The sequence below is a fragment of the Xenia sp. Carnegie-2017 genome, unplaced genomic scaffold (genome assembly GCF_021976095.1).
Source record: "Xenia sp. Carnegie-2017 unplaced genomic scaffold, XeniaSp_v1 HiC_scaffold_64, whole genome shotgun sequence".
In the NCBI taxonomy this organism is placed as follows: domain Eukaryota; kingdom Metazoa; phylum Cnidaria; class Anthozoa; order Malacalcyonacea; family Xeniidae; genus Xenia; species Xenia sp. Carnegie-2017.
The window spans coordinates 121,088-148,025 of NW_025813531.1; the positions used below are offsets into that span (position 1 = coordinate 121,088).

The 26,938-nt window shown below is 34.7% G+C and overlaps 4 protein-coding genes and 2 long non-coding RNA genes across 11 annotated transcripts; 2 read left to right on the forward strand and 4 right to left on the reverse strand.

The window, feature by feature from the left end:
• The first annotated feature begins 1,166 nt into the window (after positions 1 to 1,166).
• On the forward strand, positions 1,167 to 26,381 carry LOC124459044 (kelch-like protein 12). Of its 2 annotated transcripts, none has more exons than XM_047008612.1 (2): positions 1,167 to 1,414; positions 24,925 to 26,381. In XM_047008612.1, the coding sequence occupies exons 1-2, from the start codon at positions 1,232 to 1,234 to the stop codon at positions 26,095 to 26,097; spliced, it is 1,356 nt and encodes a 451-aa protein (XP_046864568.1). In that variant the 5' UTR covers positions 1,167 to 1,231; the 3' UTR covers positions 26,098 to 26,381. The 2 variants fall into 2 exon arrangements, with proteins under 2 accessions (XP_046864568.1, XP_046864569.1); XM_047008613.1 differs by lacking the exon at positions 24,925 to 26,381 and adding an exon at positions 1,472 to 2,734.
• Positions 5,499 to 8,479, reverse strand: LOC124459075. 2 transcript variants are annotated; one of them, XR_006953425.1, is made up of 5 exons: positions 8,180 to 8,479; positions 7,762 to 7,802; positions 7,253 to 7,380; positions 6,960 to 7,053; positions 5,499 to 5,981 (listed from the first exon to the last, which is right to left on the reverse strand). It is a non-coding gene; the product is annotated as an uncharacterized LOC124459075 (long non-coding RNA). The 2 variants fall into 2 exon arrangements; XR_006953426.1 differs by having other exon boundaries at positions 5,499 to 6,139.
• Positions 18,612 to 19,842, forward strand: LOC124459054. Its single transcript, XM_047008624.1, has 2 exons — positions 18,612 to 18,928; positions 18,990 to 19,842. Exons 1-2 carry the CDS (start codon positions 18,654 to 18,656, stop codon positions 19,264 to 19,266), a joined length of 552 nt encoding a protein of 183 aa, XP_046864580.1. The 5' UTR covers positions 18,612 to 18,653; the 3' UTR covers positions 19,267 to 19,842.
• Positions 19,461 to 21,022, reverse strand: LOC124459055. Its single transcript, XM_047008625.1, has 5 exons — positions 20,812 to 21,022; positions 20,566 to 20,722; positions 20,312 to 20,457; positions 19,983 to 20,183; positions 19,461 to 19,902 (listed from the first exon to the last, which is right to left on the reverse strand). The coding sequence occupies exons 2-5, from the start codon at positions 20,598 to 20,600 to the stop codon at positions 19,772 to 19,774; spliced, it is 513 nt and encodes a 170-aa protein (XP_046864581.1). The 5' UTR covers positions 20,601 to 20,722; positions 20,812 to 21,022; the 3' UTR covers positions 19,461 to 19,771.
• Positions 21,335 to 21,784, reverse strand: LOC124459091. The gene is made up of 2 exons (XR_006953456.1): positions 21,597 to 21,784; positions 21,335 to 21,516 (listed from the first exon to the last, which is right to left on the reverse strand). It is a non-coding gene; the product is annotated as an uncharacterized LOC124459091 (long non-coding RNA).
• Positions 21,832 to 23,860, reverse strand: LOC124459057. Of its 4 annotated transcripts, none has more exons than XR_006953384.1 (5): positions 23,471 to 23,860; positions 23,344 to 23,403; positions 22,928 to 23,098; positions 22,624 to 22,838; positions 21,832 to 22,081 (listed from the first exon to the last, which is right to left on the reverse strand). XR_006953384.1 is itself a non-coding variant. In XM_047008628.1 (4 exons), coding segments are annotated over exons 1-4 (486 nt in total). In that variant the 5' UTR covers positions 23,569 to 23,860; the 3' UTR covers positions 22,625 to 22,750. The 4 variants fall into 4 exon arrangements, 2 of the variants coding, with proteins under 2 accessions (XP_046864584.1, XP_046864583.1); XR_006953383.1 differs by having other exon boundaries at positions 23,171 to 23,403; XM_047008628.1 differs by lacking the exon at positions 21,832 to 22,081 and having other exon boundaries at positions 22,625 to 22,751; positions 23,189 to 23,403; positions 23,470 to 23,860.
• Positions 26,382 to 26,938: the final 557 nt, after the last annotated feature.

Sequence of the window (26,938 nt, forward strand, 5' to 3'; positions counted from 1 at the left end):
GTTAAACAAATGCTAGCATATATTAAAGTAATAAGAACTAACTCAAATCAACAACAACAGCAATCGTTTACTTGATTGTATGGAACAAATTGTACTTATTCAAAAACAAGGCTTTGTTTTGTCATTAACGGTCTTTGATTTACTTTATAACCCAAACACAATGAAAAGTTGCTGATTTCTAGAGCTGTGTATGCTTTCATTTGTTTCTTCGTATAAAATGGTTTAACAACCAAATAATTTGAAATGTCATGGAAACTGCAAGTTAGAAATTGTTATGATCGGTTAAAAGTCGTCTTTTTAGAGAATATGGATCCAGTCCATCACATAAGGAAAGCTTCTCTTAGTATCTTGACTTTGCTTTGGTTGAAGAGATAAAAGTACTCGGATACTAAATTTTCGTTGTTGCTGCTTTAGTTATAGTAGCATTGGCCGCCATCTTAGTTCTTTAGCTTCACTTGAAAGCCGGAAAACATTTTGAAGCAATAAATCACGTGATTAAACAAAGAATTAGGATGTTTTTCACCGAGAACGAACTGCCTTATGTGATTGACTAAAGCTCCACTTCACCTTAGAAACTTTGACCTCAGTTGTGTTGTTGATGTGCTTCATTGCATTATTTTGTTTTATCTTTTGTCTTTGTTTTGCTGAACATAAATATGTTAAAATATAAAACTAGGCGTTGTTTTGCTTTGCTTTCAGCTTCCGTGTTTATCAAACGTCGATTGAAAATTTTAACCTATCTTTTAGCTTGAACTTTTAGTGATAAACAAAATTTCGTCAACTCCTGTATTAATTTTAGCATTAAATTGTATAGGAAGACGTATGAAATGGCTTGTCGTCCTAATGTTTACGAAAGTGGATATGAAGAATCGAGATTAAGATTGTTGTTGATGAAAACTTTTACTGTTCAATTTGTCTGAATGTCATGAAAGATGCCAGAATGTGCCATAATCAACACAGTTTTTGTCGTGAATGTATTGAAGAACATCTACGAGTTAATGCACAAAGATGTCCTCAATGTCAAGATGATTTATGTAGCTACGCTTCATCCAGCGCGTGTTATAAATAATATGATTTCAAAGTTAAAGATCAACTGCGACTACGCCAGTCGGTTGTCCTGAATTTATAAATGTCGAAGATCTTGAAAGACATTTGAAAATTGTTTTTGCTCCAGTGTTGTGTTCTAATGAACGTTGTGGTCTGGAAATAAACAAACGAGACAAGATTAAACATGAAACTGAATTATGTGAATACAGAAAGATTGCTTCTCACGACTTTCGAGATTAGCGAAATGTTTCAACGAAGTTTTGAAGACAAAATGGAAATGCAAATGAACAACTTAAGCAGGAAAATAGACGAAAAATTTTTTGAAGTAAAAGATTCCGTGAAACCATTGACATCTCAGTATAAAGAAGTGATGGAATCTGTAGTAGAAAATGTTGAACAAAATCTTTCTACAGTGACCAAAGAAATGATGGAATCAAGGAAAGAAATAAAAGATGTTCAACAAAATCTTTCTACAGTGACCAAAGAAATGAAAGAAATGAAAGCCATGATGTTTCAAATGTTGGAAAAGATGAATATAAATGAACAACATGTTCAAACATTGACATCACCAACTGAAATGGTGATGAACTCTGTAAAAGGTGATATTTTGGTTGCTGGAGGTGCCTTATATGGTTCCTCAAAGAGTGTTGAAATATTTTCATGGAAGGAGGAGAAATGGTTTAACATTGCATCAATGGAAAATAAACACATTGAGGCTTCATCATTTATTTATAATGATAATTTACTTGTTGTTGGAGGATGGGGCTGCAAGTCAATGGAGACTTTGAATATAAAACAGTTTCCTTTAACATGGAAGACATTTCCCACAAAGTTTCCTTATAAATGTTTTTGTCATCAAACTGTTGTTTATAAACAACAAATCCTTCTTATTGGAGGATACATTAATGGTAAAGGAACATCAGATTTGATCAGTGAAATAAAGATTACAGGTACAACATCTCATGTTTTGAAAGAGTTGTGTCATATGCCTGAACCACGTTTGAAGCATGGAGCTGTTGTTGTTGATGATAAAGTTCTTATTCTTGGAGGATGGGGAAAAGATGATGAAGTTATGTCCAGTGTTTTGGAGTTTGATCCAAGGACTCTTACATTTAAGGAAATGCCTCCATTACCTCATCCATGGACTGGAATGGCAACAGTTCAATGGAGAGATCAAGTTGCTCTTCTTGGAGGTTATGATGGAAGAAAAAGTTTGAACAGTGTTATTATGTATGACATTAAGACAGGTGAGAACACAGTCTTACCATCCATGTTGGAAAAGAGACATTTGTGTTGTGCAGTTATAACTGGTGATACAATTGTTGTCATGGGAGGTTCGAATGATAAAGGTAATTATCATAATTCAGTGGAGTGTTTTAAAATGGGAAGTAGTTCTTCATGGAAATATCTTCCTTCGATGAACGAGCCACGACACTTGTCCATAGCCGAAGTTTTACCTTTTGGACAAAAGTATGTATAAGCAAGAAAACGTTCATCAAACATTATAACTTACTAAAAATTCTTGTAGCTTACACTGGATGATAAATATGTAAAGTTAAATGTTTAAAACTTTAAAGCTTGTTGAAAAATTATTTCTCCACTGATTCACTTTAATGATATACATACTGTATTATATAAATGGTATTTTTCAAATATATTACATGGCTTTGCATACATCATTATTAAATTATGCATTGAATTTGTTTCGACTATTTTCCATGAAATATATAAAATAATGAAACAGAGACTTTGTCGTGGTGACAAACTTAAAGATTGATTTTAAAATAGCAAATACCAATGGTGATAATAACAATGTAGTAGTTCTTAAAAGAACTGTTTTAACCAGAACACTAACCAAACAATTCAAAGGAACCGTTATTTAAAGCTAGAAAGAGACACTATGCATTTCGGCAGACTACTCGTCAGGTGTCAATGTCTGTTAAATGAGAAACTCCAAATCATGCTATATTTATAATGTTACAAAAGGTCAATGTCATCCTTATTTTTAGAGATGACACTTAAAACAGAGACAGATTAAACACGTAATCCTTTTGTCGGCAAAGGACAGGATTAGTCAATTTAATTAATACCGAGTCCATGACACGTAGCTGGTATAACGAGCGACATTTTTTAATAATTTAAAGTTTTCATCAGAATAAGCATTGGCACAGCGAGTGTTGCTTAAAAGATGTTTTCCAATCGCTGAATCAAATAGAATCGGATTTTCACTTTTACACCCACGTTTTGGTAGTTGTCGTAAAGGAACAGTTTTATTCCTGACAGAAGCTGGTACATTCTTTCACTCAACCTTTGAGAAGTCCTACGTACATAGCGAGCATCACACTCACATTTAAACTTGTAGACTACATTGCTTGATATTTGAGCAGGGAGAGACGCAACTTTTCCGGATGTCCATTTAACACAAAAATATTCTTCAGTGAGATAAGAATTGCTAGACAAACTTTTCTTATCCACTAACAATGAACGGAATAAGCTTTTCGGACCGGCCAAGTGCCCTGTTTTCCTTAAACTTCCCTGGATGGGTAAGGCCTCTAATGACATCGAGAAGGAAACTAAAAATATCACTGAGAGTTTCTTTTTTCCATGCAATGTGGTCTTTATATTCTCAAAAAAAACTATTCTTCCGCCCACTCCCAAAGAGTCTCTCCCTGCTCAAATATCAAGCAATGTAGTCTACGAGTTTTATTGTGAGTGTGTTGCTCGCTATGTAGGTAGGACTTCTTAAAGGTTGAGTGAAAAAATAAAACAGCATGTACCAGCTTCTGTCAGGAATAAAACTGTTCCTTTACGACAACTACCAAAACGTGGGTGTAAAAGTGAAAATCCGATTCTTTGTGATTCAGCGATTGGAAGACATCTTTTAAGCAGTAATTTCTTAGAGACTATTTACATGGAGGTACGGTAACCCCAGCAGAAGGGTTATCCTAGAAAGCGAGTCACCCTACGTAAATATGTTTTATAAATAGCGTTCACACATGCGCACTAGGGGCACCTACTAGTGGTAGGTTTACCCTAATAACACCAACATTCAACCACTTCTTAAGACTACACCAAACTGGATATCAATTTTCGTTAGTACTGCCATTATTATTGTACTCAGGAAAATTTAAAACGTGACATACTTTATATGCATGGTAAAATTACAAGAATGAGGAAACTGCACCATTAGCTGTTGGTGTACTGTACTTTGACCACCTACGACGAGTATACTCGTACGAAAGCACGTGATAAGTTTCTTGCTATTTACTGGCTAAAATGACATAAATGTGACAAATTGTTATTGCAACTTGTCATATTTATGTTGCAACTGAAAACTTTGTATTCTTGATGCGAACGTGACGTCATCAATAATACAGTCGCCATGTTTAGGGTTTGTAACCTGGTTTTTGTACGTCCAAAAAAGTACATTTTGGCTTTCATTTTTTTGTTTTGCGTTTTGGCTGCATTTGACCTTATTAATTTCAATGGACTGTAATTTTTCTGTCATTTAAACCATTATAAGATGATGGGACAGTCACAGTGATTTGTGCTACACAGTGAAACTTAATATTCCTCGGAAAAAAAAATTATAACGCACAAATATACCAGCAAAATGTCCCTCAGTTTAGCAAGTTAATATTTAAATAATGAACAGTTATTAGATGAAGTTGAGCATGATATCTAGAATTATTCAGACCGAGGTCAATGTCATCTGCTGAAGCAAAGCTGTGGACGGATAACGTTGACAGAGGTATGAATAATTGTTGATATCATGCGAAAAACGAATTGAATAATTGTTTTATCATTCACCTCAACAAACTGAAATATTATTTACACTCATCAATGTAAAACATTTCGAAACCTGCCCTTATTTGTAATTGTCAAACGGTTTTTTCGAGTTCTTCTTGTTTGAATATACTGTAAATATGTTCGAAACCGGGTTTGTCGCTTTTTAGTGTTTCCGCATCAATTTTGTTCAAAAACTTTCGCTTATTGTTTTTAGAAACTATGGTAAACATCACTTTATTTGATTTTTTCAAATTCGGCTTTTAATGGCGTCAGTCAATAATTGTAGAAACTATTTTTCGTAGTAATGACGTCATACCTACAGATATCGAGAATTAGAACATAGCCAGTCACTGGGCCAATCAGCGTCCAGTATTTTGATGTTCCATATTGCATAGTGTCTAAAATTCATGAACTGATGTAAGCTTTAAAGCCCAAGGAGAATGCAGAGATGGAGTAAAAACAATAGAATACAAATAAAGCTCAATGGTATTCACTAAATGTCATTTGTATTCCCTATATAGAGAATACTAACAAGATTTTGTTTTTTTTTGTTCACTTCCTTATTAGTATCCTCTAAATAGAAAACATTAATGAGGTTAAAGGATACTAATGACTGTCGTAACTCCACATTACATTTTATCTCTGAATAGCTAACAAGGTGATGAAATTTAACGCGTTTCTAACGCATCTCGATGATGTAAATATATTCATGTTAAAATTAAAATATCTCTTACGAAAAAATTGGAAAAACTAATAATTGCTCACAAAGTTAAAAGCAAACACATGTGTATTACATAAAATGAAACAACATACGTGTTTTCCCATGTTCAATAACTTTTAAAGTACGTCGTGTATTTGTCGTACTAACACATGCTTCTTTCTTCTTATCTACGTCAATTTTCTTTGGACTTGAAACATCCAATGTAGCAGGTTGTTGAAGTTCTTTTAAAACTGACATAACCAGAGTAGAACTTGGCCTTTTGCATCATCTAACAATGATGTGCTTCGATAACCAGTCCGAGACATTATTGTTTGTTCATCAATGAAAATGTTCCTTTCTTAGAGGGTTGTTGGGCACGTAACCTTTCCAAAATCATTTGAAAATCCTCAACCTTTCATGTCAATGTAATCTACCTCGCACATTGCTGGTAAATATTTATAGAACGTGTTAAAATTAACAGGTTGTGAGTTATACCAATCCAATGTCCCCCTGGCTTATAACTTTCGAGAGGTTTTGAACTAAAACCTGCCTTTACATGGAACACATCTCAAATACTCGTTGAAAACAATCATCAGCTGTAAACTAAAGATACTTGTATAAGAATACAGCATCTTAAATTAAATACCATAAGTAATCCCTTCTTGCTTTGGCCATGCATTGTTCTAAGACGGTGCCCGAGTGAGTGAAATTTTATCTAATGCGAGGGTCCTCAATCCCATAGAGCACACATGATTGTGCTCTACCCTTACTAATTTGTAGATAGTTGACCAAATCACTAGCAGTTAGTCATCTAAAATATTTCAAAAATTCAAATTCCATGTAGGTTGGTATGAAGAAATGTCTAGTACTTATATGCTCCAATGATTAGGTACGGTGTCTAAAATTTTAGAATTCCCGTGTGTATGAGAGTCTTTGTACTTCTGTCATACAACGGCGGTCTTTCATCAAACATTATAAAATAAACACAATGAAACACGTGTGCTGATTGGTCTAGAGCTGTGTTTGCATTAGCCTGTGCAAAACACGTCTAAGCTCTACCAATCAAATCAATCATAACAATCAACCAGTCAATGAGAATTTGCAAATAGATCATGAATACATTTTAGAGGAAAAATTAAAATGTTCGTCTGTTTCGCAATATTGTTATTTTATAAAGAAATAAAAGATATTTTCCGTGTTTACACTGACTTGTGCAAACCTAGAAGACGTTTGTAAGAACTTCGAGCATGTGCAACTCTCGATCTTCGGTCTCGGGCTTGCACTGATCTGCTCTCAAGTTCTCCCAAACGAATCTTCGGTTTGCATAAGCCTGTGCAAGCACAGTAAACATCTTTTATTTCTTAAATAAAACACAATTCATACTAGGAATCAAAAAGGTAGCCACTAAAATGAAATCACTAACCTTACCACCTGTTAATACTATGATGCCCTTCGGAGCATTGTTGTCCAAGGGCGCAACATCATTGGTCAGCGGTGATCCAGTCATGGGTATCACTCTAAGTAGGAACGGATAATGAAAATGAGTAATGTGGATAAAGGACGTGGTGAGGGTGATTGCGGGATTACGGTGATGACGGTTTGGGATAAAAAATGATGGTGAGGGTTAATGTGTGATAAAGATAATGGTGGTGAGGGTGATTGTGGCTATGTGAGTTTTGGATAAGAACAAGACTTTACGTAATATGAATGACAAACCTTTCCCCAGGTTTTGGAGCTCTCATACTTTCAACACGAACAATTCACGGGCGAAGTTTTTGTAAAGCTTCATAGCAAAATAACGACACAGATTGTAGTAGAAGTTTTGCTGGCTCATATTTCAAAATCTATAAATAAAACTTTCTATTTGATCCATACGTACGTTCCCTGATATTACGATATTTACATAAAGTATGAAGAAGAATTTTTGCAATTGGGATATCAAGAACAAGTATGCGCGGATTATGGGGTGACTGGGGAGCAGGCTTTACTAATTTAATTATTGACTTAATATCTTCAACTACTTCATAATCTTTATAGTGTACTTTTAGCTAAAAACGCAACTATGACAACAGATCGTTATTTAGATTTCTGTATTTTAACCATTACTTGGAGATAGCTGTTTGCTATGGTGTCTTTCCTGTGTGATAACTTAATAAAAAAGATAATGAACACAGTTTTACTCTTGCTTTTGAGGCATGGTAAACCACAAATGACAATTATCCTACCTGAGCTATTGATTTTACAAGAGAGATTTGACAAAGGCAATCTAAAAGTAAAAAAATAAAACTCTGTGTTTTATAAACAAATAAAACAACACTTCTTAAAATCACAAACATCTTCAGCGGATGATTGGTTACTTCATCCATAACAACACTTAATGTATCGACTTAATTATTGTGCATTATTTGTAGACAAAACCATGTAAAATTTTTTTAGGTCAAAGTACACATAATCTTGATGATATACACCTCAGTTTAGGTGTACTCCAAAATTTCTTCGGGTACAAAACACGGTTTTGAAAATAATAACAACATGGGAGGTTTGAATTAAATCAACAGCTGATTTCAAATTTTATTAATATTTTTATCCTTAATAATTACATGAACAGTCAATGATAATACACAATTTCGTTCACAAATTTACCTTTGAGTAGAAAATCTGCTATATAATCGTTCAATTTATTTTCTTGCTCATCAATCGACATGGATGTATTTTATACCGTAATAGGGCAAAATGTGTAGTTTAATTCCTTTGATTCTGCCTGCCAACCTTCTTTGGGACTTCTCGCTTTCTATCGGTGCCATTCACCATCACAACAACTCTATATATCTGTATATCTTTAACATAGGCAGAAAATTTTGCTCCGATATACGGTGGCTCACAAGGGCCACCACACAAAATAAAAATATTAATACACACACAAAATAAAAATACACACACAAAATACATTATACACACACAAAATAAAAATACACACGCAAAATACATTATACACAAAATAAAATAAATACACACAAATAAAATACACATACAAAATAAAAATACACACAAAATAAAAATACACACAAAATACATTATACACACACAAAATAAAAATACACACACAAAATAAAAATACACATACAAAATAAAAATACACACACAAAATAAAAATACACACACAAAATAAAAATACACACACAAAATATGATTGCGGGCGCTTGCAGTGTCGGCTTACTCGGAATTGCTCGTAATTGATCGTTTTTGTTTTCAAAGTTCTAATGGTTCCAACTTCCAGAGTACATAATAAAATTCATTGATTTCACTGTGATCAATTATTTCAAAGTTGCTTACGATATTGCTCCCCGTATTCTGGTTAAAATTAAGGTTAATGTGCTGTCCTGGTTGCGGCAACAATTCCGGCTCAGTCTCGGAATCAAACACGTACTGTGATGATTGTTTATCAGAGGAAAACATTTCACGCTTGATAACAGGTTATTTCAATCGTGGTTATCCGTATGGGGCAATCGTCAGACTTTTGCAAACCTCCGGTATTCTGATGTCTATACGGACGTTGAAGCGCCGCTTCAGATCTTTGGACTTAAGACGAAAAGGACAAGTCGTTGATGAACAAAATTTAAGAAATGTTATAGAGTATATAAAAGCCTAGGAGCAAACGCTTGCTGGCACCTCGACGGTAAGATTACATTAATGTAGTTTCTATGAACCTAGAAGTAACAAATACCCCGACAAGAACTTGCACTTATGCATTGGAGGGATTATCTGCAAGATTGTGAAGGTAATGTAAGGTAGTTCATTGACTATATTTCTAGTTTACAGTATTTACAAAATCCTGTAGTACTAAGATGTTAAGTTAGAACTTGTAAGTATGCATTATTATTTCTGCAGTTGAAAAATCGAAGAAATTAAACACTGCTAGTTGCTACATCAACACGTATATTGCTCTCTGTTTAGCTGGACGATGTGGTGCTACTTTGGGAGATGTACTAATCTTTGCAACAGGAAGTGATGACATCCCACCTCTTGGCTTTACACCAATGCCTTCACTATGCTTTTGGGAAGATGTTCGTCCAAGATCAAACACATGTGATACCACACTTTATCTCCCTCTATTCCTGGTGGTTCAAAGGATGAAGTGCAATATGATACTTTTAAAGAAAAAATGGATGATGGAATTTTAAATTCTCCTTCTTTTGGGATTCCATAAAGTTTTTTAGCAGTTTTTTATAACAAGTACATATTCAATTAGTTCATAGTTCTTATAACGTGTTTATAACACTAAATTTCAAGTTTAGTGTGAATGCTACGCTTTACCATAATGGTATTCAACAATTTACAACAAATCATGTTTCATAATATAGTTTTATTTGCTTTGCAATTGGTTGCAAAAACCTTTTTGCAATAGTATATTTCTATTTCATCTTTGTGGCATGGGTATCATTATGCCAAATACTTCTTACATAGTAACTTTTCATGTTTGTAGATGTAGATTGTCCAGGTTAGTAGAGTCCTGAGAAGGACTATTGTTGTTGATGTTGACTGACGTTTCGATTTGACTCTGAAGATGCTTATTGCTAAGGTTGTTGAAATGTCAGTCAACATCAACAATAACAGTCCTTCTCAGGACTCTACTAACCTGGACGATCTATATCTACAAACATGTAACGATACTCCTGGGTTCAAACCATTTACTTTATTTAACTTTCATTATGTTGTGTGATAATCTATATAATTAACACTAACTTCATTGTGGTACATTAATTAAATGTTGAAAAATTTCAAATCCTTCATTTATGTCTTCAGGACATGCCAAATTTTGTTTTCCAAGACATAATCAAAATATTCTTTGTAAATGTCCTCACAAATGCATGGGTCAATTCTCTCTTCCATTTCACTCAGCTTATCAGCAGAAATCTCTATTAGGCAGTTTTCACCCCATAGTATTCTGGCAGAAAGAACAAAATGTCTGGAACTCCTGATACGGTTTCATGTTGCACCTACAAATGTAGTGGCTATTTCAGTGATCTTTTACTTTTGTTAAATCTTTTGAAATAACATGTTAAAACCCACAGTGTCTCCATGTGGTAGGTATTACCCAACTCTAACAAACCTTTTTGTGCCATATCTTGGAAAAAGTCAATCCACCAGCCTGACCTAGTTCGTCTCAGGAAAGACCACCATGCTTCAATTCTTTGATTTGAAAGAGAGGATCCATAAACATGAGCTTTCTCCCTGCCCATTCATCATCTCCATCAGCTCTCAGGTAGCATTGCATTGCAGACAATAAAACATTTTCTGTCCCACAATGTGCAGCCTCCAAACTCCTTAACAGCATTAAGAAATATTTCTGCAATTACATTTGGATTTTGTTTGATCTGACAACCTCAAGCCACAGAATTCTTCTGCTGTAACCACAAACAGCACCATGTACTGCAAACCCATATGGTTTGAGTTTGTCATATCCTTAAAAAGGGAAGAGTTTGTTAGACATTTGCACTCAATAATGTGCTACAAAAAAGCTAGGTTTGGGTAACTGTTCCCCATTATCTATAAGTTTGATTAAAAATTCATAGAAACTACATTAATGTAATCTTACCGTCGAGGTGCCAGCAAGCGTTTGCTCCTAGGCTTTTATATACTCTATAACATTTCTTAAATTTTGTTCATCAACGACTTGTCCTTTTCGTCTTAAGTCCAAAGATCTGAAGCGGCGCTTCAACGTCCGTATAGACATCAGAATACCGGAGGTTTGCAAAAGTCTGACGATTGCCCCATACGGATAACCACGATTGAAATAACCTGTTATCAAGCGTGTAATGTTTTCCTCTGATAAACAATCATCACAGTACGTGTTTGATTCCGAGACTGAGCCGGAATTGTTGCCGCAACCAGGACAACATTAACCTTAATTTTAACCAGAATACGGGGAGCAATATCGTAAGCAACTTTGAAATAATTGATCACAGTGAAATCAATGAATTTTATTATGTACTCTGGAAGTTGGAACCATTAGAACTTTGAAAACAAAAACGATCAATTACGAGCAATTCCGAGTAAGCCGACACTGCAAGCGCCCGCAATCATATTTTGTGTGTGTATTTTTATTTTGTGTGTGTATTTTTATTTTGTGTGTGTATTTTTATTTTGTATGCGTATTTTTATTTTGTGTGTGTATTTTATTTTGTATGTGTATTTTTATTTTGTGTGTGCATTAATATTTTTTTTTATGTGGTGGCCCTTGTGAGCCACCGTACCGATATTCAAAATTTGAAGTGAAGTAACAAATATTTCAAAACATTGCTCGCTTAAATTCTCAAATTTAGCGCGGTCATAATCAAGTCGTTTTCATAAGATCGTGACTAAAACACCACACGATATATACGAGTATGAGTAACATAAGTACATACGAGTATACGAGTACATACGAGTGACATACGACTATTTTCTAGTCAACAAATGATAAACAACACAATTTCTTCAATACATTGATATTTGCGTTTATTTTTCCTTGTATTTGTGTGGACTTTGGGGCAACCATTCGATGGATTTAAATACTGAAAAGGTATTTTGACCAGAAAATAGTCGTATGTCACTCGTATGTACTCGTATGTTACTCGTATGTACTTGTATGTTACTCGTATGTACTCGTATGTTACTCGTATGTACTCGTATGTACTCGTATGTTACTCGTATGTACTCGTATGTACTCGTATGTTACTCGTATGTACTCGTATGTACTCGTGTGGTGTTTTAGTCACGAAATATGTTTTACTTGTGTCTTGAAACATGTTTCCTTGTGTTGTAAATATATGATCATCGTATCTAAAATGATTTGAAATATTGACAATCAAATAAACAAATGCAATGAACTTAGGATGCCACCCAAAACAAACGAGTTTCAGAATTTCAACCAGTGATTCAGACTAAACAAATGTAGTTTTGAACTGAAAACGTAACAATCGTCTTGGATTAACGTTAAATCTGCATTATAAGAAAAGACGTAATTTTACTACAACAAATAACCTTTAATTAGGATGTTTTTCACCGAGAACGAACTGCCTTATGTGATTGACTAAAGCTCCACTTCTTTGACCTTAGAAACTTTGACCTCAGTTGTGTTTTTTGTTGATGTGCTTCATTGCATTATTTTGTTTTATCTTTTGTCTTTGTTTTGCTTAACATAAGTATGTTAAAATATAAAACTAGGCGTTGTTTTGCTTTGCTTTCAGCTTCCGTGTTTATCAAACGTCGATTGAAAATTTTAACCTATCTTTTAGCTTGAACTTTTAGTGATAAACAAAATTTCGTCAACTCCTGTATTAATTTGGCATTAAATTGTATAGGAAGACGTATGAAATGGCTTGTCGTCCTAATGTTTACGAAAGTGGATATGAAGAATCGAGATTTAAGACTGTTGTTGATGAAAATTTTTACTGTTCAATTTGTCTGAATGTCATGAAAGATGCCAGAATGTGCCATAATCAACACAGTTTTTGTCGTGAATGTATTGAAGAACATCTACGAGTTAATGCACAAAGATGTCCTCAATGTCAAGATGATTTAACTGTAGCTACGCTTCATCCAGCGCGTGTTATAAATAATATGATTTCAAAGTTAAAGATCAACTGCGACTACGCCAGTCATGGTTGTCCTGAATTTATAAATGTTGAAGATCTTGAAAGACATGTTGAAAATTGTGGCTTTGCTCCAGTGTTGTGTTCTAATGAACGTTGTGGTCTGGAAATAAACAAACGAGACAAGATTAAACATGAAACTGAATTATGTGAATACAGAAAGATTGCTTCTCACGACTTTCGAGAGATTAGCGAAATGTTTCAACGAAGTTTTCAAGACAAAATGGAAATGCAAATGCAAATGAACAACTTAAGCAGGAAAATAGACGAAAAATTTTTTGAAGTAAAAGATTCCGTGAAACCATTGACATCTCAGTATAAAGAAATGATGGAATCTGTAGTAGAAAATGTTGAACAAAATCTTTCTACAGTGACCAAAGAAATGATGGAATCAAGGAAAGAAATAAAAGATGTTCAACAAAATCTTTCTACAGTGACCAAAGAAATGATGGAATCAAGGAAAGAAACAAAAGATGTTCAACAAAATCTTTCTACAGTGACCAAAGAAATGATGGAATCAAGGAAAGAAATAAAAGATGTTCAACAAAATCTTTCTACAGTGACCAAAGAAATGATGGAATCAAGGAAAGAAATAAAAGATGTTCAACAAAATCTTTCTACAGTGACCAAAGAAATGATGGAATCAAGGAAAGAAATAAAGATGTTCAACAAAATCTTTCTACTGTGACCAAAGAAATGAAAGAAATGAAAGCCATGATGTTTCAAATGTTGGAAAAGATGAATATAAATGAACAACATGTTCAAACATTGACATCATCAATTGAAATGGTGATGAACTCTGTAAAGGTGATATTTTGATTGCTGGAGGTCACCCACATGGTTCCTCAAAGAGTGTTGAAATATTTTCATGGAAGGAGGAGAAATGGTTTAATATTGCATCAATGGAAAATGGACACAGGCAAGCTTCATCATTTATTTATAATGATAATTTATTTGTTGTTGGAGGAGTGTTCTGCAAGTCAATGGAGACATTGAATATAAAACAGTTTCCTTTGACATGGAAGACATTTCCCACAGAGTTTCCTTATGAATGTGAGTGTCATCAAACTGTTGTTTGTAAACAACAAATCTTTCTCATTGGAGGATACATTTTTCGTAAAGGAAGATCAGATTTGATCAGTGAAATAAAAATTACAGGTACAACATCTTATGTTTTGAAAGAGTTGTGTCATATGCCTGAACCACGGGATGGCCATGGAGCTGTTGTTGTTGATGATAAAGTTCTTATTTTTGGAGGAGAGGAAAAAGATTACAAAGTTTTGTCCAGTGTTTTGGAATTTGATCCAAGGACTCTTACATTTAAGGAAATGCCTCCATTACCTCATCCACGGAGAGAAATGGCAACAGTTCAATGGAGAGATCAAGTTGTTCTTCTTGGAGGTCGTGATGGAAAAGAAAGGTTGAACAGTGTTATCATGTATGAAACTAAGACAGGTAAGATTACAGTCTTACCATCCATGTTGGAAAAGAGATCCTTTTGTTGTGCAGTTATAACAGATGATACAATTGTTGTCATGGGAGGTTGGAATGATAAAGATAAAGATCTTAATTCAGTGGAGTGTTTCAAAATGGGATGTAGTTCTTCATGGAAATATCTTCCTTCAATGAACGAGCCACGATTTTGTCCATAGCCGAAGTTTTACCTTTGGACAAAAGTATGTATAAGCAAGAAAACGTTCATCAAACGTTATAACTTACTAAAAATTCTTGTAGCTTACACTGGATGATAAATATGTAAAGTTAAATGTGTAAACCTTTAAAGCTTGTTGAGAAATTATTTCTCCACTGATTCACTCTAATGATATATATACTGTATATTGCAAGTTGTATCATAAAATACTATATACAGCACATGTCTATCACAAACTTTGGTCACCAATTAAGAATTATATATTTACATGTTATTTATATAAATGGCATTTTTCAAATATATTACATGGCTTTGCTCACATCATTATTAAATTATGCGTTGAATTTGTTTGGACTATTTCCCATGAAATATACAAAAGCAATTTGCTTAGACTATTTACATGGAGGTACGGTAACCCCAGCAGAAGGGTTATCCTAGAAAGCGAGTCACCCAAGTGAATATGTTTTATAAGTAGCGTTCACACATGCGCACTAGGGGCACCTACTAGTGGTAGGTTTACACTAATAACACCAACATTCAATCACTTCTTAAGACTACACCAAACTGGATATCAATTTTCGTTAGTACTGCCATTATTATTATACGCAACAAAATTTAAAACGTGACATACTTTATATGCATGGTAAAATTACAAGAATGAGGAAACTGCACCATTAGCTGTTGGTGTACTGTACTTTGACCATCTACGACGTGTATACTCGTACGAAAGCACATGATAAATTTCTTGCTATTTACTGGCTAAAATGACATAAATATGACAAATTGTTATTGCAACTTCAGATTGAAAATTTTGCCACCTTTCCAGTTTCCTCTCAGCCAACAAAATAACGAGGAAATTTTATGTCTGAGAACTTTGTATTCTTGAGAGGAACGTGACGTCATCAATAATACAGTCGCCATGTTTAGGGTTTGTAACCTGGTTTTGTACGTCCAAAAAGTACATTTTGGCTTTCATTTTTGTTTTGCGTTTTGGCTGCATTTAATCTTTTCATTTCAATGGACTGTAATTTTTCTATCATTTAAACCATTATAAGATGGTGGGACAGTCACAATGATTTGTGCTACACAGTGAAATTTAATGTTCCTCGGAAAAACGATTATAAAGCACAAATATACCAGCAAAATGCCCTCAGTTTAGCAAGTTAATATTTTAATAATAAACAGTTATTGGATGAGGTTGAGCATGATATCTAGAATTATTCAGACCGAGGTCAATGTCATCTGCCGAATCATTGATGGAAGAACTTTTGAATCTTTTGGAATCTTTCAGCATGGAAACAATAACTGAATTAACGCTTTAACCCTCTAGAAGCCGGACATTTTCGAAAGTTTGCACACATCTCGTTTGGTGAGTGCTGCTCGTGGGCAGCAACGGTTTCTAGAGGGTTAAAAGTGATTTCTCGTTTCATCCTTGTTATATTCAAACACCTTGTATCATTTCATGTACTTCATGTTACGCAGTTTATGGTACCACTTTTTTAAGTATAGACTTCATGTAACAGTTATTTATCGATCTGCGATAAAATTACCGCTGTCATCACTCACGAGGGTTTGTCTGTATTGTTAGTTATTCATATTGAAATTACTGTTTTGCTATGGGCAATATCTAGTGCTCTTTATGAAATGCCGAAATATGTGACACGTTGGCAAACGGCGAAACGGAATTCGTACTAAAGTAAATGACTCTGAAGATGACTACCGCTAAGGTTGTCGAAACGTCAGTCAACAACAACAAAAACAGTCCTTCTCAGGACTATACCAACCTGGACAATCTACATTTACAAGCATGGAATTCATATTGTTTTGCAAAATGTCACAGCTCTCGTAACATTTAGATGAATGAATGTTCCAGATCAAGACTGCTCGCTGCATTCTTTCAAGTCAATGTGCGCTGAAATTTTGGACGCTCTTTATCAGTGATGAATGGAAGTGAAGCTAAGTTCGAGATCAAATCAAAAGTACGCAAGTATTGAATGATTTCGATTCGTGCTTCTTTATCGTTAACTGGTCTCTTTAGTGACCGCAGTTCGACATTTTAATAGCCAATGTATGGGCATTAAGAATAAAAGTTCCTGCTCGTCCAAACGCTTTCTTCATCACTTTATTAGTTGAAGTTACTTGCTCATCTGCATCATATATGGTTAAAGGACACATGCAACATAAAATTCGGATTGTTATTTTTGTACTTTACATGAAGGTATAGCTACAACTAATAGTTCACCAAAGTTTGAGACTCAAAGGATAAATATTTTTGAAGATATGGAGGTTTAAAGTTGATGCTTTACTGATAACGTATTGAAAATGCCCGACGAGCTAGCGACAGCTACCGATGTCGTTGTGACGTAATAGTTGACATTAGCTAAACGCGGTCAATTGCGCGCTTCGTTCAAAATATATTGGTAACTTCTTAACAACACGACAATTTAGCATTGAAAATATGGTTTATTGCGCCGCATTTAATTGTAAAAACGGTTCTTCTAAGAACCACCAAACGCAGCAAAAGGTTTCTTTTTTTCGTTTCCCGAAAACAAGCGCATGCGAGATATTTGGATTGAAAAAATCCGACGCAAAAATTGGAAGCCAACAAAGAGCTCAAAATTGTGCTCGCAACATTTCGAGAGTTCGTGCTTCGTGCAGTATTTTGAAGCGTTGCAATCAGTAGGATGGACAGCAGGACGGCTTCGCCTTAAGAAGGATGCTGTACCCACGATTTTTGAATACTCTGTGGAACCCACAAGTGTAGCATCTAAAAGGAAGCAGCCAACAAATGTTAGAACTGCATTTGAGAAGAGACGAAGGCAAGAGCCAAGAGGTGAATATTATAGTTATAGTTAGCAATATTTGTTTACATTTATCAAAAACTAAGCTATATAGCATTACCAAATTGAAGACAATTCTATAATTTTAGATTATTAACGACGTTCTTGCAGAACATGACGACTTTCTTGTAGACGACGACCACGATGTGTCGACATCGGCTCGAAATGTTTGTGCGTTTTACCTCAAAGGAAGTTTGTCTAAGATGAATGATGTCAAAATATATGTAGACAGCGAAACACAAGCAAATACAGTGGTAACTAATTCAGACTAATGTCGTTTAATCTTTTCTTTGTTATTTTAACTCATATAAAATTCCTTATACCTTAGAAGCACAATGTGAAATGCTAAGCAGACATAACAATCCTTCCGCAAAAACACGTGAGGTCAAGAACCACTCAAACAAAACTTACAAAAGTGCCAAATATGATAAGTAGAGGTATAGACTTTCCATTTCGGCCGTTTTGATTTTTGTGAAAAATCCAGCAATACGATAATTTTATGGTAGGGAGGTTGAGTTAATTTAAACAAAAAATCACAGCACACAGACGACGTTATGTGAAATTGAACATTTTGAGGATAGCGCTGTATGGTGTGATACAGAAAGCACGTCGACGATGAGCAATAGCTACAATGGATCAGACTCTCAATGTTCAAATGAGTTAAAGTGCACATACAGCCTTTCCAAATTCGTTGAACTTTTAAAGTTTAGACTGTGGAAAATATGATTTCGAAGAAAATTTCATAAAAAAATAAAAACAAAGTTTTTTTGGCGGTTTGAATTGGCTTGCTTTTGAGAAATTTCCGCGCCTCTTAGGGGACTTAAAACGAGAGGTTTGTGACGTCATTTAAGGAACGTATGAATGCGCTGCATACAAAACATAGATACAGTAGGACTATATAGTCCTACTATATCTATGATACAAAACGACACTGTGTGAAATAACAATTCTTTATACATTGCTTTGAAATTAAAATAAAAATTGTACAAAACATGTCGACATCCGATTCTGAGTCGAGTACAGCAACAACAGCGGAAAATATTGAATTGAACAGTCGGGAATTCGATTTAGAAGACGAAGATCAATCGTCATCAAATGCGCTCCAAAACACCGATGGCGATTTTGAGTACGGCCAAGCTGCAGCATATGAAAACGAACCATTTGCTGATGAGTGGTTAGAAAACTATAATAGAGATACAGAAGAACAAAGACGCCAAACAGAAGAGCTCGAACGCAGAATGCAAAATGAAGTTCCTCTTGATTCTTGGTAAGAAAAGTTGGAAAATTTGTTTATTGTTGCCGAAGCTTTTGACAGATAACTTTCTTAGGTGCAATTGTGGTAACTGCCGTGTTCCTCTCTTGGTTAATTCAAAAGAATGTAGATGTTGCCACGAAATTATCAATTGCATGATTGAAATGCAAGATCATTTGGTGGTATCCGAGTTAGGAAGACAGCCAAAATGCATCACAGAGCATCCAGGATTTGATGCCATTTGCCTCAATCGATGGGCATTAAATTTAGCTGCCAATCTTTACCAAAGACGAGATGGAGTTAGACATCGTAAACGATTCTTGGAGCAAAGGTTTGTTACAATTAATAGTTAAATGCTTCTGTCTGGGTTATCTATGAATGCACACTTGCAAAATTTGTATTTTATGGACTCCTACCTCTTTTAATGGACCTTGTGTATTATGCCTTTTCAGGTTTTTTCGAGTTGTTGCATGTAGGCAATTTACAAGAATGGTACATGGCATTCTTCGAGACAAAAGAATTCCACTTCCAGCTTGTGCTTATCATGTTATTTGAAAAACTTTTAATTTAAAAAAAATGAACACTTTGCAGGGTATGAAGAGGACAATTTGTAAAATAACATAACATTCTATATTATTCTAGGTGTTGTGTGCATGAGCCCAGCTAGTAGGGATCCAGTGAAGTGTGGAATGATTTAAGCCACTCTTGATGTATTGCATCTTCAATTCACACTCATTCTTGTTATACAAAACATACAAAATTACAATTCCTTTTCTTTTTATTCTTTCCATGCAGTCAATTCACACTTCACTGAATCCCAACTAACTGGGCTCATACCACCAGCTCCTAAAAAAGTGGTTACTTTTGGTTTTTTGGACAGTTCATTATATTTTTATGGCCTTTCATCCAATTCTTGCACACAGTGCATCGAGGTGCTGCTCTCTCCTTTCTCTGATCAGTGATTTTTTCTTCGACAGGTGATACTTCAGCTATATCAAACAATAAAGTGAGTCAGTTCCAATAATAAGATTCAAATTATCTCAAAGCAAAAAATGCCTTTTTGTTAAACCTGGCTTAGTTGGGGGGAAATGTACAGCTGGCATGCTTTGTCTTCTTGCTTTTTTTGAGATAGCTTCACTTTTTGATTGCTTGTCCAACATGGAATTCATTGGCAATGGAGTCATTCGTAAAAGATCACCTTTGGCTTTTCTCAATGTTTCCTCATCAATGAGTGCAGAGCACAACACTTGATATATATCTACAACATACCCTGGAGGAGCAATGTGCAAATTATTCAAAATTTTATTTTATGGTAATCATTTCGTATTATGGCTTTGTCTGTTATGGCATTTAACACATGAAATCAGGCAGTAGGAGAAATATATTAAATAACCCTACCAAAATCCTGAGCAACTTTCACATTTCTTACAACAGCTTCACCATTTATAAATTTTGAATAATGCACTTTAACCTGGGGAACTCCATTAATCTCTTGATTATCCCTTTCCAAATTGCTTTCGAAGTGAGTTACAACAAGGATATGCCTTCATGAAATATAAAATTGCATTCAATTTCTTGAAAGAGAAATTTCACAAGGGAATAAAAACTGTAATGATACATAGGTGCTTCATCACACATGTTTCATAGATTACCTGCAGAACATTTCAGGAAAAGAGTAGCTGATCATTCTGATAATACAGGCTCATCACAAGTTATTTCTTCTATTTGCTCTTGAGGTTCGCTACTTATACTGGGAATATTTTCTGATTCAACCTCTCTTTTATAATCAGACATCCACTTTCTTTTCATCTAAAATGGCATATATTTATGAAATATACTCTCACACAGATTCCAGGTAAAATGTAGATATGCATATGTATAATTTTTAACGTACTCACCATTCTGCGATCTCTTGTTGTAAGTTCATTGTCATCTTTTCGAGGATAAATGCCTGGGTAAGCAACGATTCCGAATTCGTCTCGAATGAGTCGAGGTGCAAAATTACTTTCTGATTCAGAAAGCGAGCCGAATTGCCAAGAAAACAAATATTTTGTGAAGTGTTCCGAGCAAACTGCGGAATTCTTTGTGGGGACCCACTTATCGCGAGTAGCTTTCAAGTTGACCCATCGCTTTCTCCTACGCTTAGCTTCGCTTCTTTCGTCGTTAAAAAATGGTATGCGATGAAGTGAAATGCCTTTCTCCGAACTGGCTACGTTAGAACAACCAAAAACTACACATCGATCTGGCATTTTTGTGTTTGTTTACATGCCATAAACAGTGTAAGTTGTTTTGGCAGTCAGTCTGTGTTCCTTAAATGACGTCACATGTGTATTAAACTAAGTATAAGATATCTGATCATAGTGCTAGTCACATGATCTGGTAAGCACTTCTTATTGTATGCTAATTGTTATCTTCTGTTCTGCTCGATACCGCATGGTTTAGGACAACGCTCATTATGTAACTTAAATAATTAAATATATGTTGTTTTGTTTCTGCTTTAATAATAAATTAACAAAAGAAACATTAACCTTGGAAGAGATGGAAGATGTGATTTCCTGGATATTGTGCCAAGTATGGGTCATATAGCTGCATGGATTTTGAATCTAACAACATTTTAGACACACAACTTGTTCAGGTAACAATTCTTCAACAACTGTACATAAAACATGGTTAGAATACTCACATAATTATGTTAAACAGTCCAATGAAGTGACCAACTCTGGAGCAATGGAACTTGAGGAATTAAAAAGATGTCTGGCAAAGTTTGATGAAAGTGGGATGAAGGTGAAGTCAATGACCACAGACAGACATGCTCAAATCAAATCTTACATGAAAAAACAAAGACCAAAAATCAAGCACTACTTTGATGTATGGCATGTAGCAAAGGTATAGATTGTAATAACAAACCAACCTTTACACATTTCATCAATAATCAAAATCCAACAGGAATTAAAAAGAACATTTGGGCAGCATCAAAAAAAAGTGGTTGCAAATTATTGTCAGATTGGGCCCAATCAATTTCCAACCATGTATACTGGTGTGCTGCTTCCAGCAATGGTGATGAAGAACTTGTCAAGGCAAAGTGGTTGTCAGTTCTCAACCATATATGTGACATCCATGAGGGACATAGTGATGTATTCCCAAAATGTGAATATGATATGTTAGAGCCTAGAATGTGGATAAAAAAAGGTATTGTAAGCAATAAATTTCAAAGTAACATCAACATTCTTTTTTTTTGTTAACTAACTTCTGATCTTAGGTTGAAAAGCTTATGTTGAGCTGTCTTCGATTGTTGAGTCCAAGTATCTCATGACAGATAATGGAAAACTCAGTTATCAAAAGCAGACTTCATCCATCAAAGGTTTCCACCGAGTGGTAATTCTTTTTGCACCAAAACATACTTAATTTTTCTACAGATCAATGTAAGCAAGGTAATATAAAATGATTTGTGTATGATTACTTAAAAGTCATCATTGCAAAAGCAATAAGTTGCAATAGTTGTAAACATAAACTTAACATTCATTTTAGATTGTTTATTGCTGCTCTTCATTTCAATGAGAATGGAAACAAAGCTCATAAAATGAAGAATGATGGGAAACAGAAGAGGAATTGATTTGGAGAGTGGCTTATTCAAATTCAAAAGAAGGGCAAGGGATATCAAACCAGTGAAAATTGACAGCACTTAAGGTTAGCACAGAAAATAAACTTACCTTTTCTCAAAGTGCAATGCAAAGCCAACATAAATAATGATTTGCTTTTCAGGATATGTTAAGGACTTGATGAAAGAAGTTTTGTACTGCAGACGCATTAATCCAACACTGTCCGAAGCTCTTCATGTCTGGAGTGAAAGAAATACCTGTCCCATTGACTTGCCACAAATCAAAATCAGCAAAGCTGAAGCCTTTAAGCAACATAAATGTCGCTTCTATATATAAAAGATAATAGAAATAGCGTTCCACATGAAATAAACATAATTACAAATGAACAGACTTTGTCATACGCCATAAGCCCTACCATTCAGTAGTGTTGAGCATATTCAAATCCTTTGTATTCTCCAGAAGGCGAAGGAAATGCTTTCCGGATTTTGTCTCCAGCACAAGAAGGTATGGGTAGTCTGTACTTTTTTTCCCAACTTGCCATGCACCCAAGCCGTCCACTGTCGGTACAACGTGTAGCGTTATGTTTCTTGAAAGATACAAAATTTTGTCTAAGATACTTATCGGCATTATACACTTCTCGACATACACGTAATTATACTTCTAAGGTAATATTTACTCGTTTTCTTCGCTCTCAGGTATAGGTCCAATGTCATGTGTGTACACGACCATAACTGTTTTTACGACAGCTTCGTTTGTACACACTGTGGCAAACTCTTCCTCTTGTGTGATGCAAATATGATCGCCATGTATCAGAGGATCAGTGTTGCTTACCTCTTGGCAACATATACTTTCCCGTCCTGTACTCATGACCACACAAAAGCCACACTCGCACTTAAAAGATAAAAACATTCCTTTTACTTTGGGAAAAACAATGAAACATCAATAAAATGCAACTAACCATTCAACATTTCCAAATCTGTGAATGTATTCATCTTCCGATGACGGAGAATTGTCATTACTATGACCACCTTGCGCGTTGGCCAAAGGCTCAAACATGCAAGGTTGTACCTCATTGTTATTGATGAAAATATCATAATCGGCTTATTCAAAAGAAGAATCCATTAATTTTTGTTAAATAAAAAATAAATAACTAGCAAACTACCTTAATAGCAAACTACCGAAAGTTGTGCTAGTCGTAGAACGATATAAGAAAAATGCTTGTTTATGTCAACTATTACGTCACTCATTCCCAGTTCCCAGACTTCAACAATCTCACGGCGTTTTAGCAATGGTCATCGAACATCGTGTTTTTATCGATTATAACCCTAAATATCTTTTGAAATATTTTGCGGACAACTTTGAAACTTGGTACGTTTTATTTTCACGCCGTAGGCATTACAATAAAATAAAGTTGTCTTCTATCTTGCATGTGTCCTTTAATGTAGAATATTTCAGAATGTTTTCCTCAAAAGCAAAAGTTGTAATATAATTTTTCTATCGTCTTTAGCTGCTATATAAGAATATACGAAGAAATTGCGATGACTCAGAACTTTTGTTTTTTTTTTTACTACTGTAACGTCATCAAACACGACATGCGCAGAACGCGTTGTAAATGTAAAATATGGGATAGCCCCATTGAGTCTAATAGAACTCAATTGATAGCCCTATATCAAAATTTGTCTTTTGAGGCAAGGTAAGACTATAAGAAAGTTTTACCCATGTATCATTCAAGTGAAAAATTTTCTCATTAACAGCTGTACTACAATTTTGATATTAAATTGTATAGGAAGACGTATGAAATGGCTTGTCGTCCTAATGTTTACGAAAGTGGATATGAAGAATCGAGATTTAAGACTGTTGTTGATGAAAATTTTTACTGTTCCATTTGTCTGAATGTCATGAAAGATGCCAGAATGTGCCATAATCAACACAGTTTTTGTCGTGAATGTATTGAAGAACATCTACGAGTTAATGCACAAAGATGTCCTCAATGTCAAGATGATTTAACTGTAGTTACGCTTCATCCAGCGCGTGTTATAAATAATATGATTTCAAAGTTAAAGATCAACTGCGACTACGCCAGTCGTGGTTGTCCTGAATTTATAAATGTCGAAGATCTTGAAAGACATGTTGAAAATTGTGGCTTTGCTCCAGTGTTGTGTTCTAATGAACGTTGTGGTCTGGAAATAAACAAACGAGACAAGATTAAACATGAAACTGAATTATGTGAATACAGAAAGATTGCTTCTCACGACTTTCGAGAGATTAGCGAAATGTTTCAACGAAGTTTTGAAGACAAAATGGAAATGCAAATGAACAACTTAAGCAGGAAAATAGACGAAAAATTTTTTGAAGTAAAAGATTCCGTGAAACCATTGACATCTCAGTAGAAAAGAACATTTTCTACTACAGATGATGGAATCTGTAGTAGAAAATGTTGAACAAAATCTTTCTACTGTGACCAAAGAAATGATGGAATCAAGAAAAGAAATAAAAGATGTTCAACAAAATCTTTCTACAGTGACCAAAGAAATGATGGAATCAAGGAAAGAAATAAAAGATGTTCAACAAAATCTTTCTACAGTGACCAAAGAAATGAAAGAAATGAAAGCCATGATATTTCAAATGTTGGAAAAGATGAATATAAATGAACAACATGTTCAAACATTGACATCACCAACTGAAATGGTGATGAACTCTGTAAAAGGTGATATTTTGATTGCTGGAGGTTACTCACGTGGTTCCTCAGAGAGTGCTGAAATATTTTCATGGAAGGAGGAGAAATGGTTTAATATTGCATCAATGGAAAATGAACACAGCAAGGCTTCATCATTTATTTATAATGATAATTTATTTGTTGTTGGAGGATATCACTGCAAGTCAATGGAGACATTGAATATAAAACAGTTTCCTTTGACATGGAGAAAATTTCCTGCAGAGCTTCCTTATGACTGTGACGGTCATCAAACTGTTGTTTATAAACAACAAATCTTTCACATTGGAGGATACATTAAAGGCAAAGGACCATCAGATTTGATCAGTGAAATAAAAATTACAGGTACAACATCTTATGTTTTAAAAGAGTTGTGTCATATGCCTGAACCACGTTATGGCCATGGAGCTGTTGTTGTTGATGATAAAGTTCTTATTTTTGGAGGACATGGAAATTGCAAAGTTTTGTCCAGTGTTTTGGAATTTGATCCAAGGACTCTTACATTCAAGGAAATGCCTCCATTACCTCATCCATTGTGTGCAATGGCTACAGTTCAATGGAGAGAGCAAGTTGTTCTTCTTGGAGGTTGGGATGGAAGAAAAAGTTTGAACAGTGTTATCATGTATGACACTAAGACAGGTAAGATTACAGTCTTACCATCCATGTTGGAAAAGAGATCCTGTTGTTGTGCAGTTATAACAGACGATACAATTGTTGTCATGGGAGGTGTGGGTGATAAAGGTAATGTTCTTAATTCAGTGGAGTGTTTCAAAATGGGATGTAGTTCTTCATGGAAATATCTTCCTTCAATGAACGAGCCACGACACTTGTCCATAGCCGAAGTTTTACCTTTTGGACAAAAGTATGTATAAGCAAGAAAACGTTCATCAAACGTTATAACTTACTAAAAATTCTTGTAGCTTACACTGGATGATAAATATGTAAAGTTAAATGTGTAAACCTTTAAAGCCTGTTGAGAAATTATTTCTCCACTGATTCACTTTAATGATATATATACTGTATATTGCAAGTTGTATCATAAAATACTATATACAGCACATGTCTATCACAAACTTTGGTCACCAATTAAGAATTATATATTTACATGTTATTTATATAAATGGCATTTTTCAAATATATTACATGGCTTTGCTCACATCATTATTAAATTATGCGTTGAATTTGTTTGGACTATTTCCCATGAAATATACAAAAGCAATTTGCTTAGAGACTATTTACATGGAGGTACGGTAACCCCAGCAGAAGGGTTATCCTAGAAAGCGAGTCACCCTACGTGAATATGTTTTATAAGTAGCGTTCACACATGCGCACTAGGGGCACCTACTAGTGGTAGGTTTACCCTAATAACACCAACATTCAATCACTTCTTAAGACTACACCAAACTGGATATCAATTTTCGTTAGTACTGCCATTATTATTATACGCAGCAAAATTCAAAACGTGACATACTTTATATGCATGGTAAAATTACAAGAATGAGGAAACTTCACCATTAGCTGTTGGTGTACTGTACTTTGACCACCTACGACGAGTATACTTGTACGAAATCACGTGATAAGTTTCTTGTTATTTACTGGCTAAAATGACATATGACAAATTGTTAATGCAACTTCAGATTGAAAATTTTGCCACCTTTCCAGTTTCCTCTCAGACAACAAAATAACGAGGAAATTTTATGTCTGAGAACTTTG

Bases quoted from the DNA above. Each gene is read 5' to 3' on its own strand.
- LOC124459055 (XM_047008625.1), bottom strand. From the start codon at position 20,600: ATGATCAGCTACTCTTTTCCTGAAATGTTCTGCAG. The intron at 20,458-20,565 runs GTAATCTATGAA...TATTTCATGAAG, and splicing joins TTTCCTGAAATGTTCTGCAG to GCATATCCTTGTTGTAACTC. The intron at 20,184-20,311 runs GTAGGGTTATTT...TTGCTCCTCCAG, and splicing joins GAAAGTTGCTCAGGATTTTG to GGTATGTTGTAGATATATAT.
- LOC124459057 (XM_047008628.1), bottom strand. From the start codon at position 23,568: ATGTTTGAGCCTTTGGCCAACGCGCAAGGTGGTCATAGTAATGACAAT. The intron at 23,404-23,469 runs TTAGTTGCATTT...TTATCTTTTAAG, and splicing joins GATTTGGAAATGTTGAATGG to TGCGAGTGTGGCTTTTGTGT. The intron at 23,099-23,188 runs GTAAATATTACC...GTATCTTTCAAG, and splicing joins CCTGAGAGCGAAGAAAACGA to AAACATAACGCTACACGTTG.
- LOC124459054 (XM_047008624.1), top strand. From the start codon at position 18,654: ATGTCGACATCCGATTCTGAGTCGAGTACAGCAACAACAGCGGAAAAT. The intron at 18,929-18,989 runs GTAAGAAAAGTT...TAACTTTCTTAG, and splicing joins GAAGTTCCTCTTGATTCTTG to GTGCAATTGTGGTAACTGCC.
- LOC124459044 (XM_047008612.1), top strand. From the start codon at position 1,232: ATGAAACTGAATTATGTGAATACAGAAAGATTGCTTCTCACGACTTTC. The intron at 1,415-24,924 runs GTGATGGAATCT...TTTCTACTACAG, and splicing joins TGACATCTCAGTATAAAGAA to ATGATGGAATCTGTAGTAGA.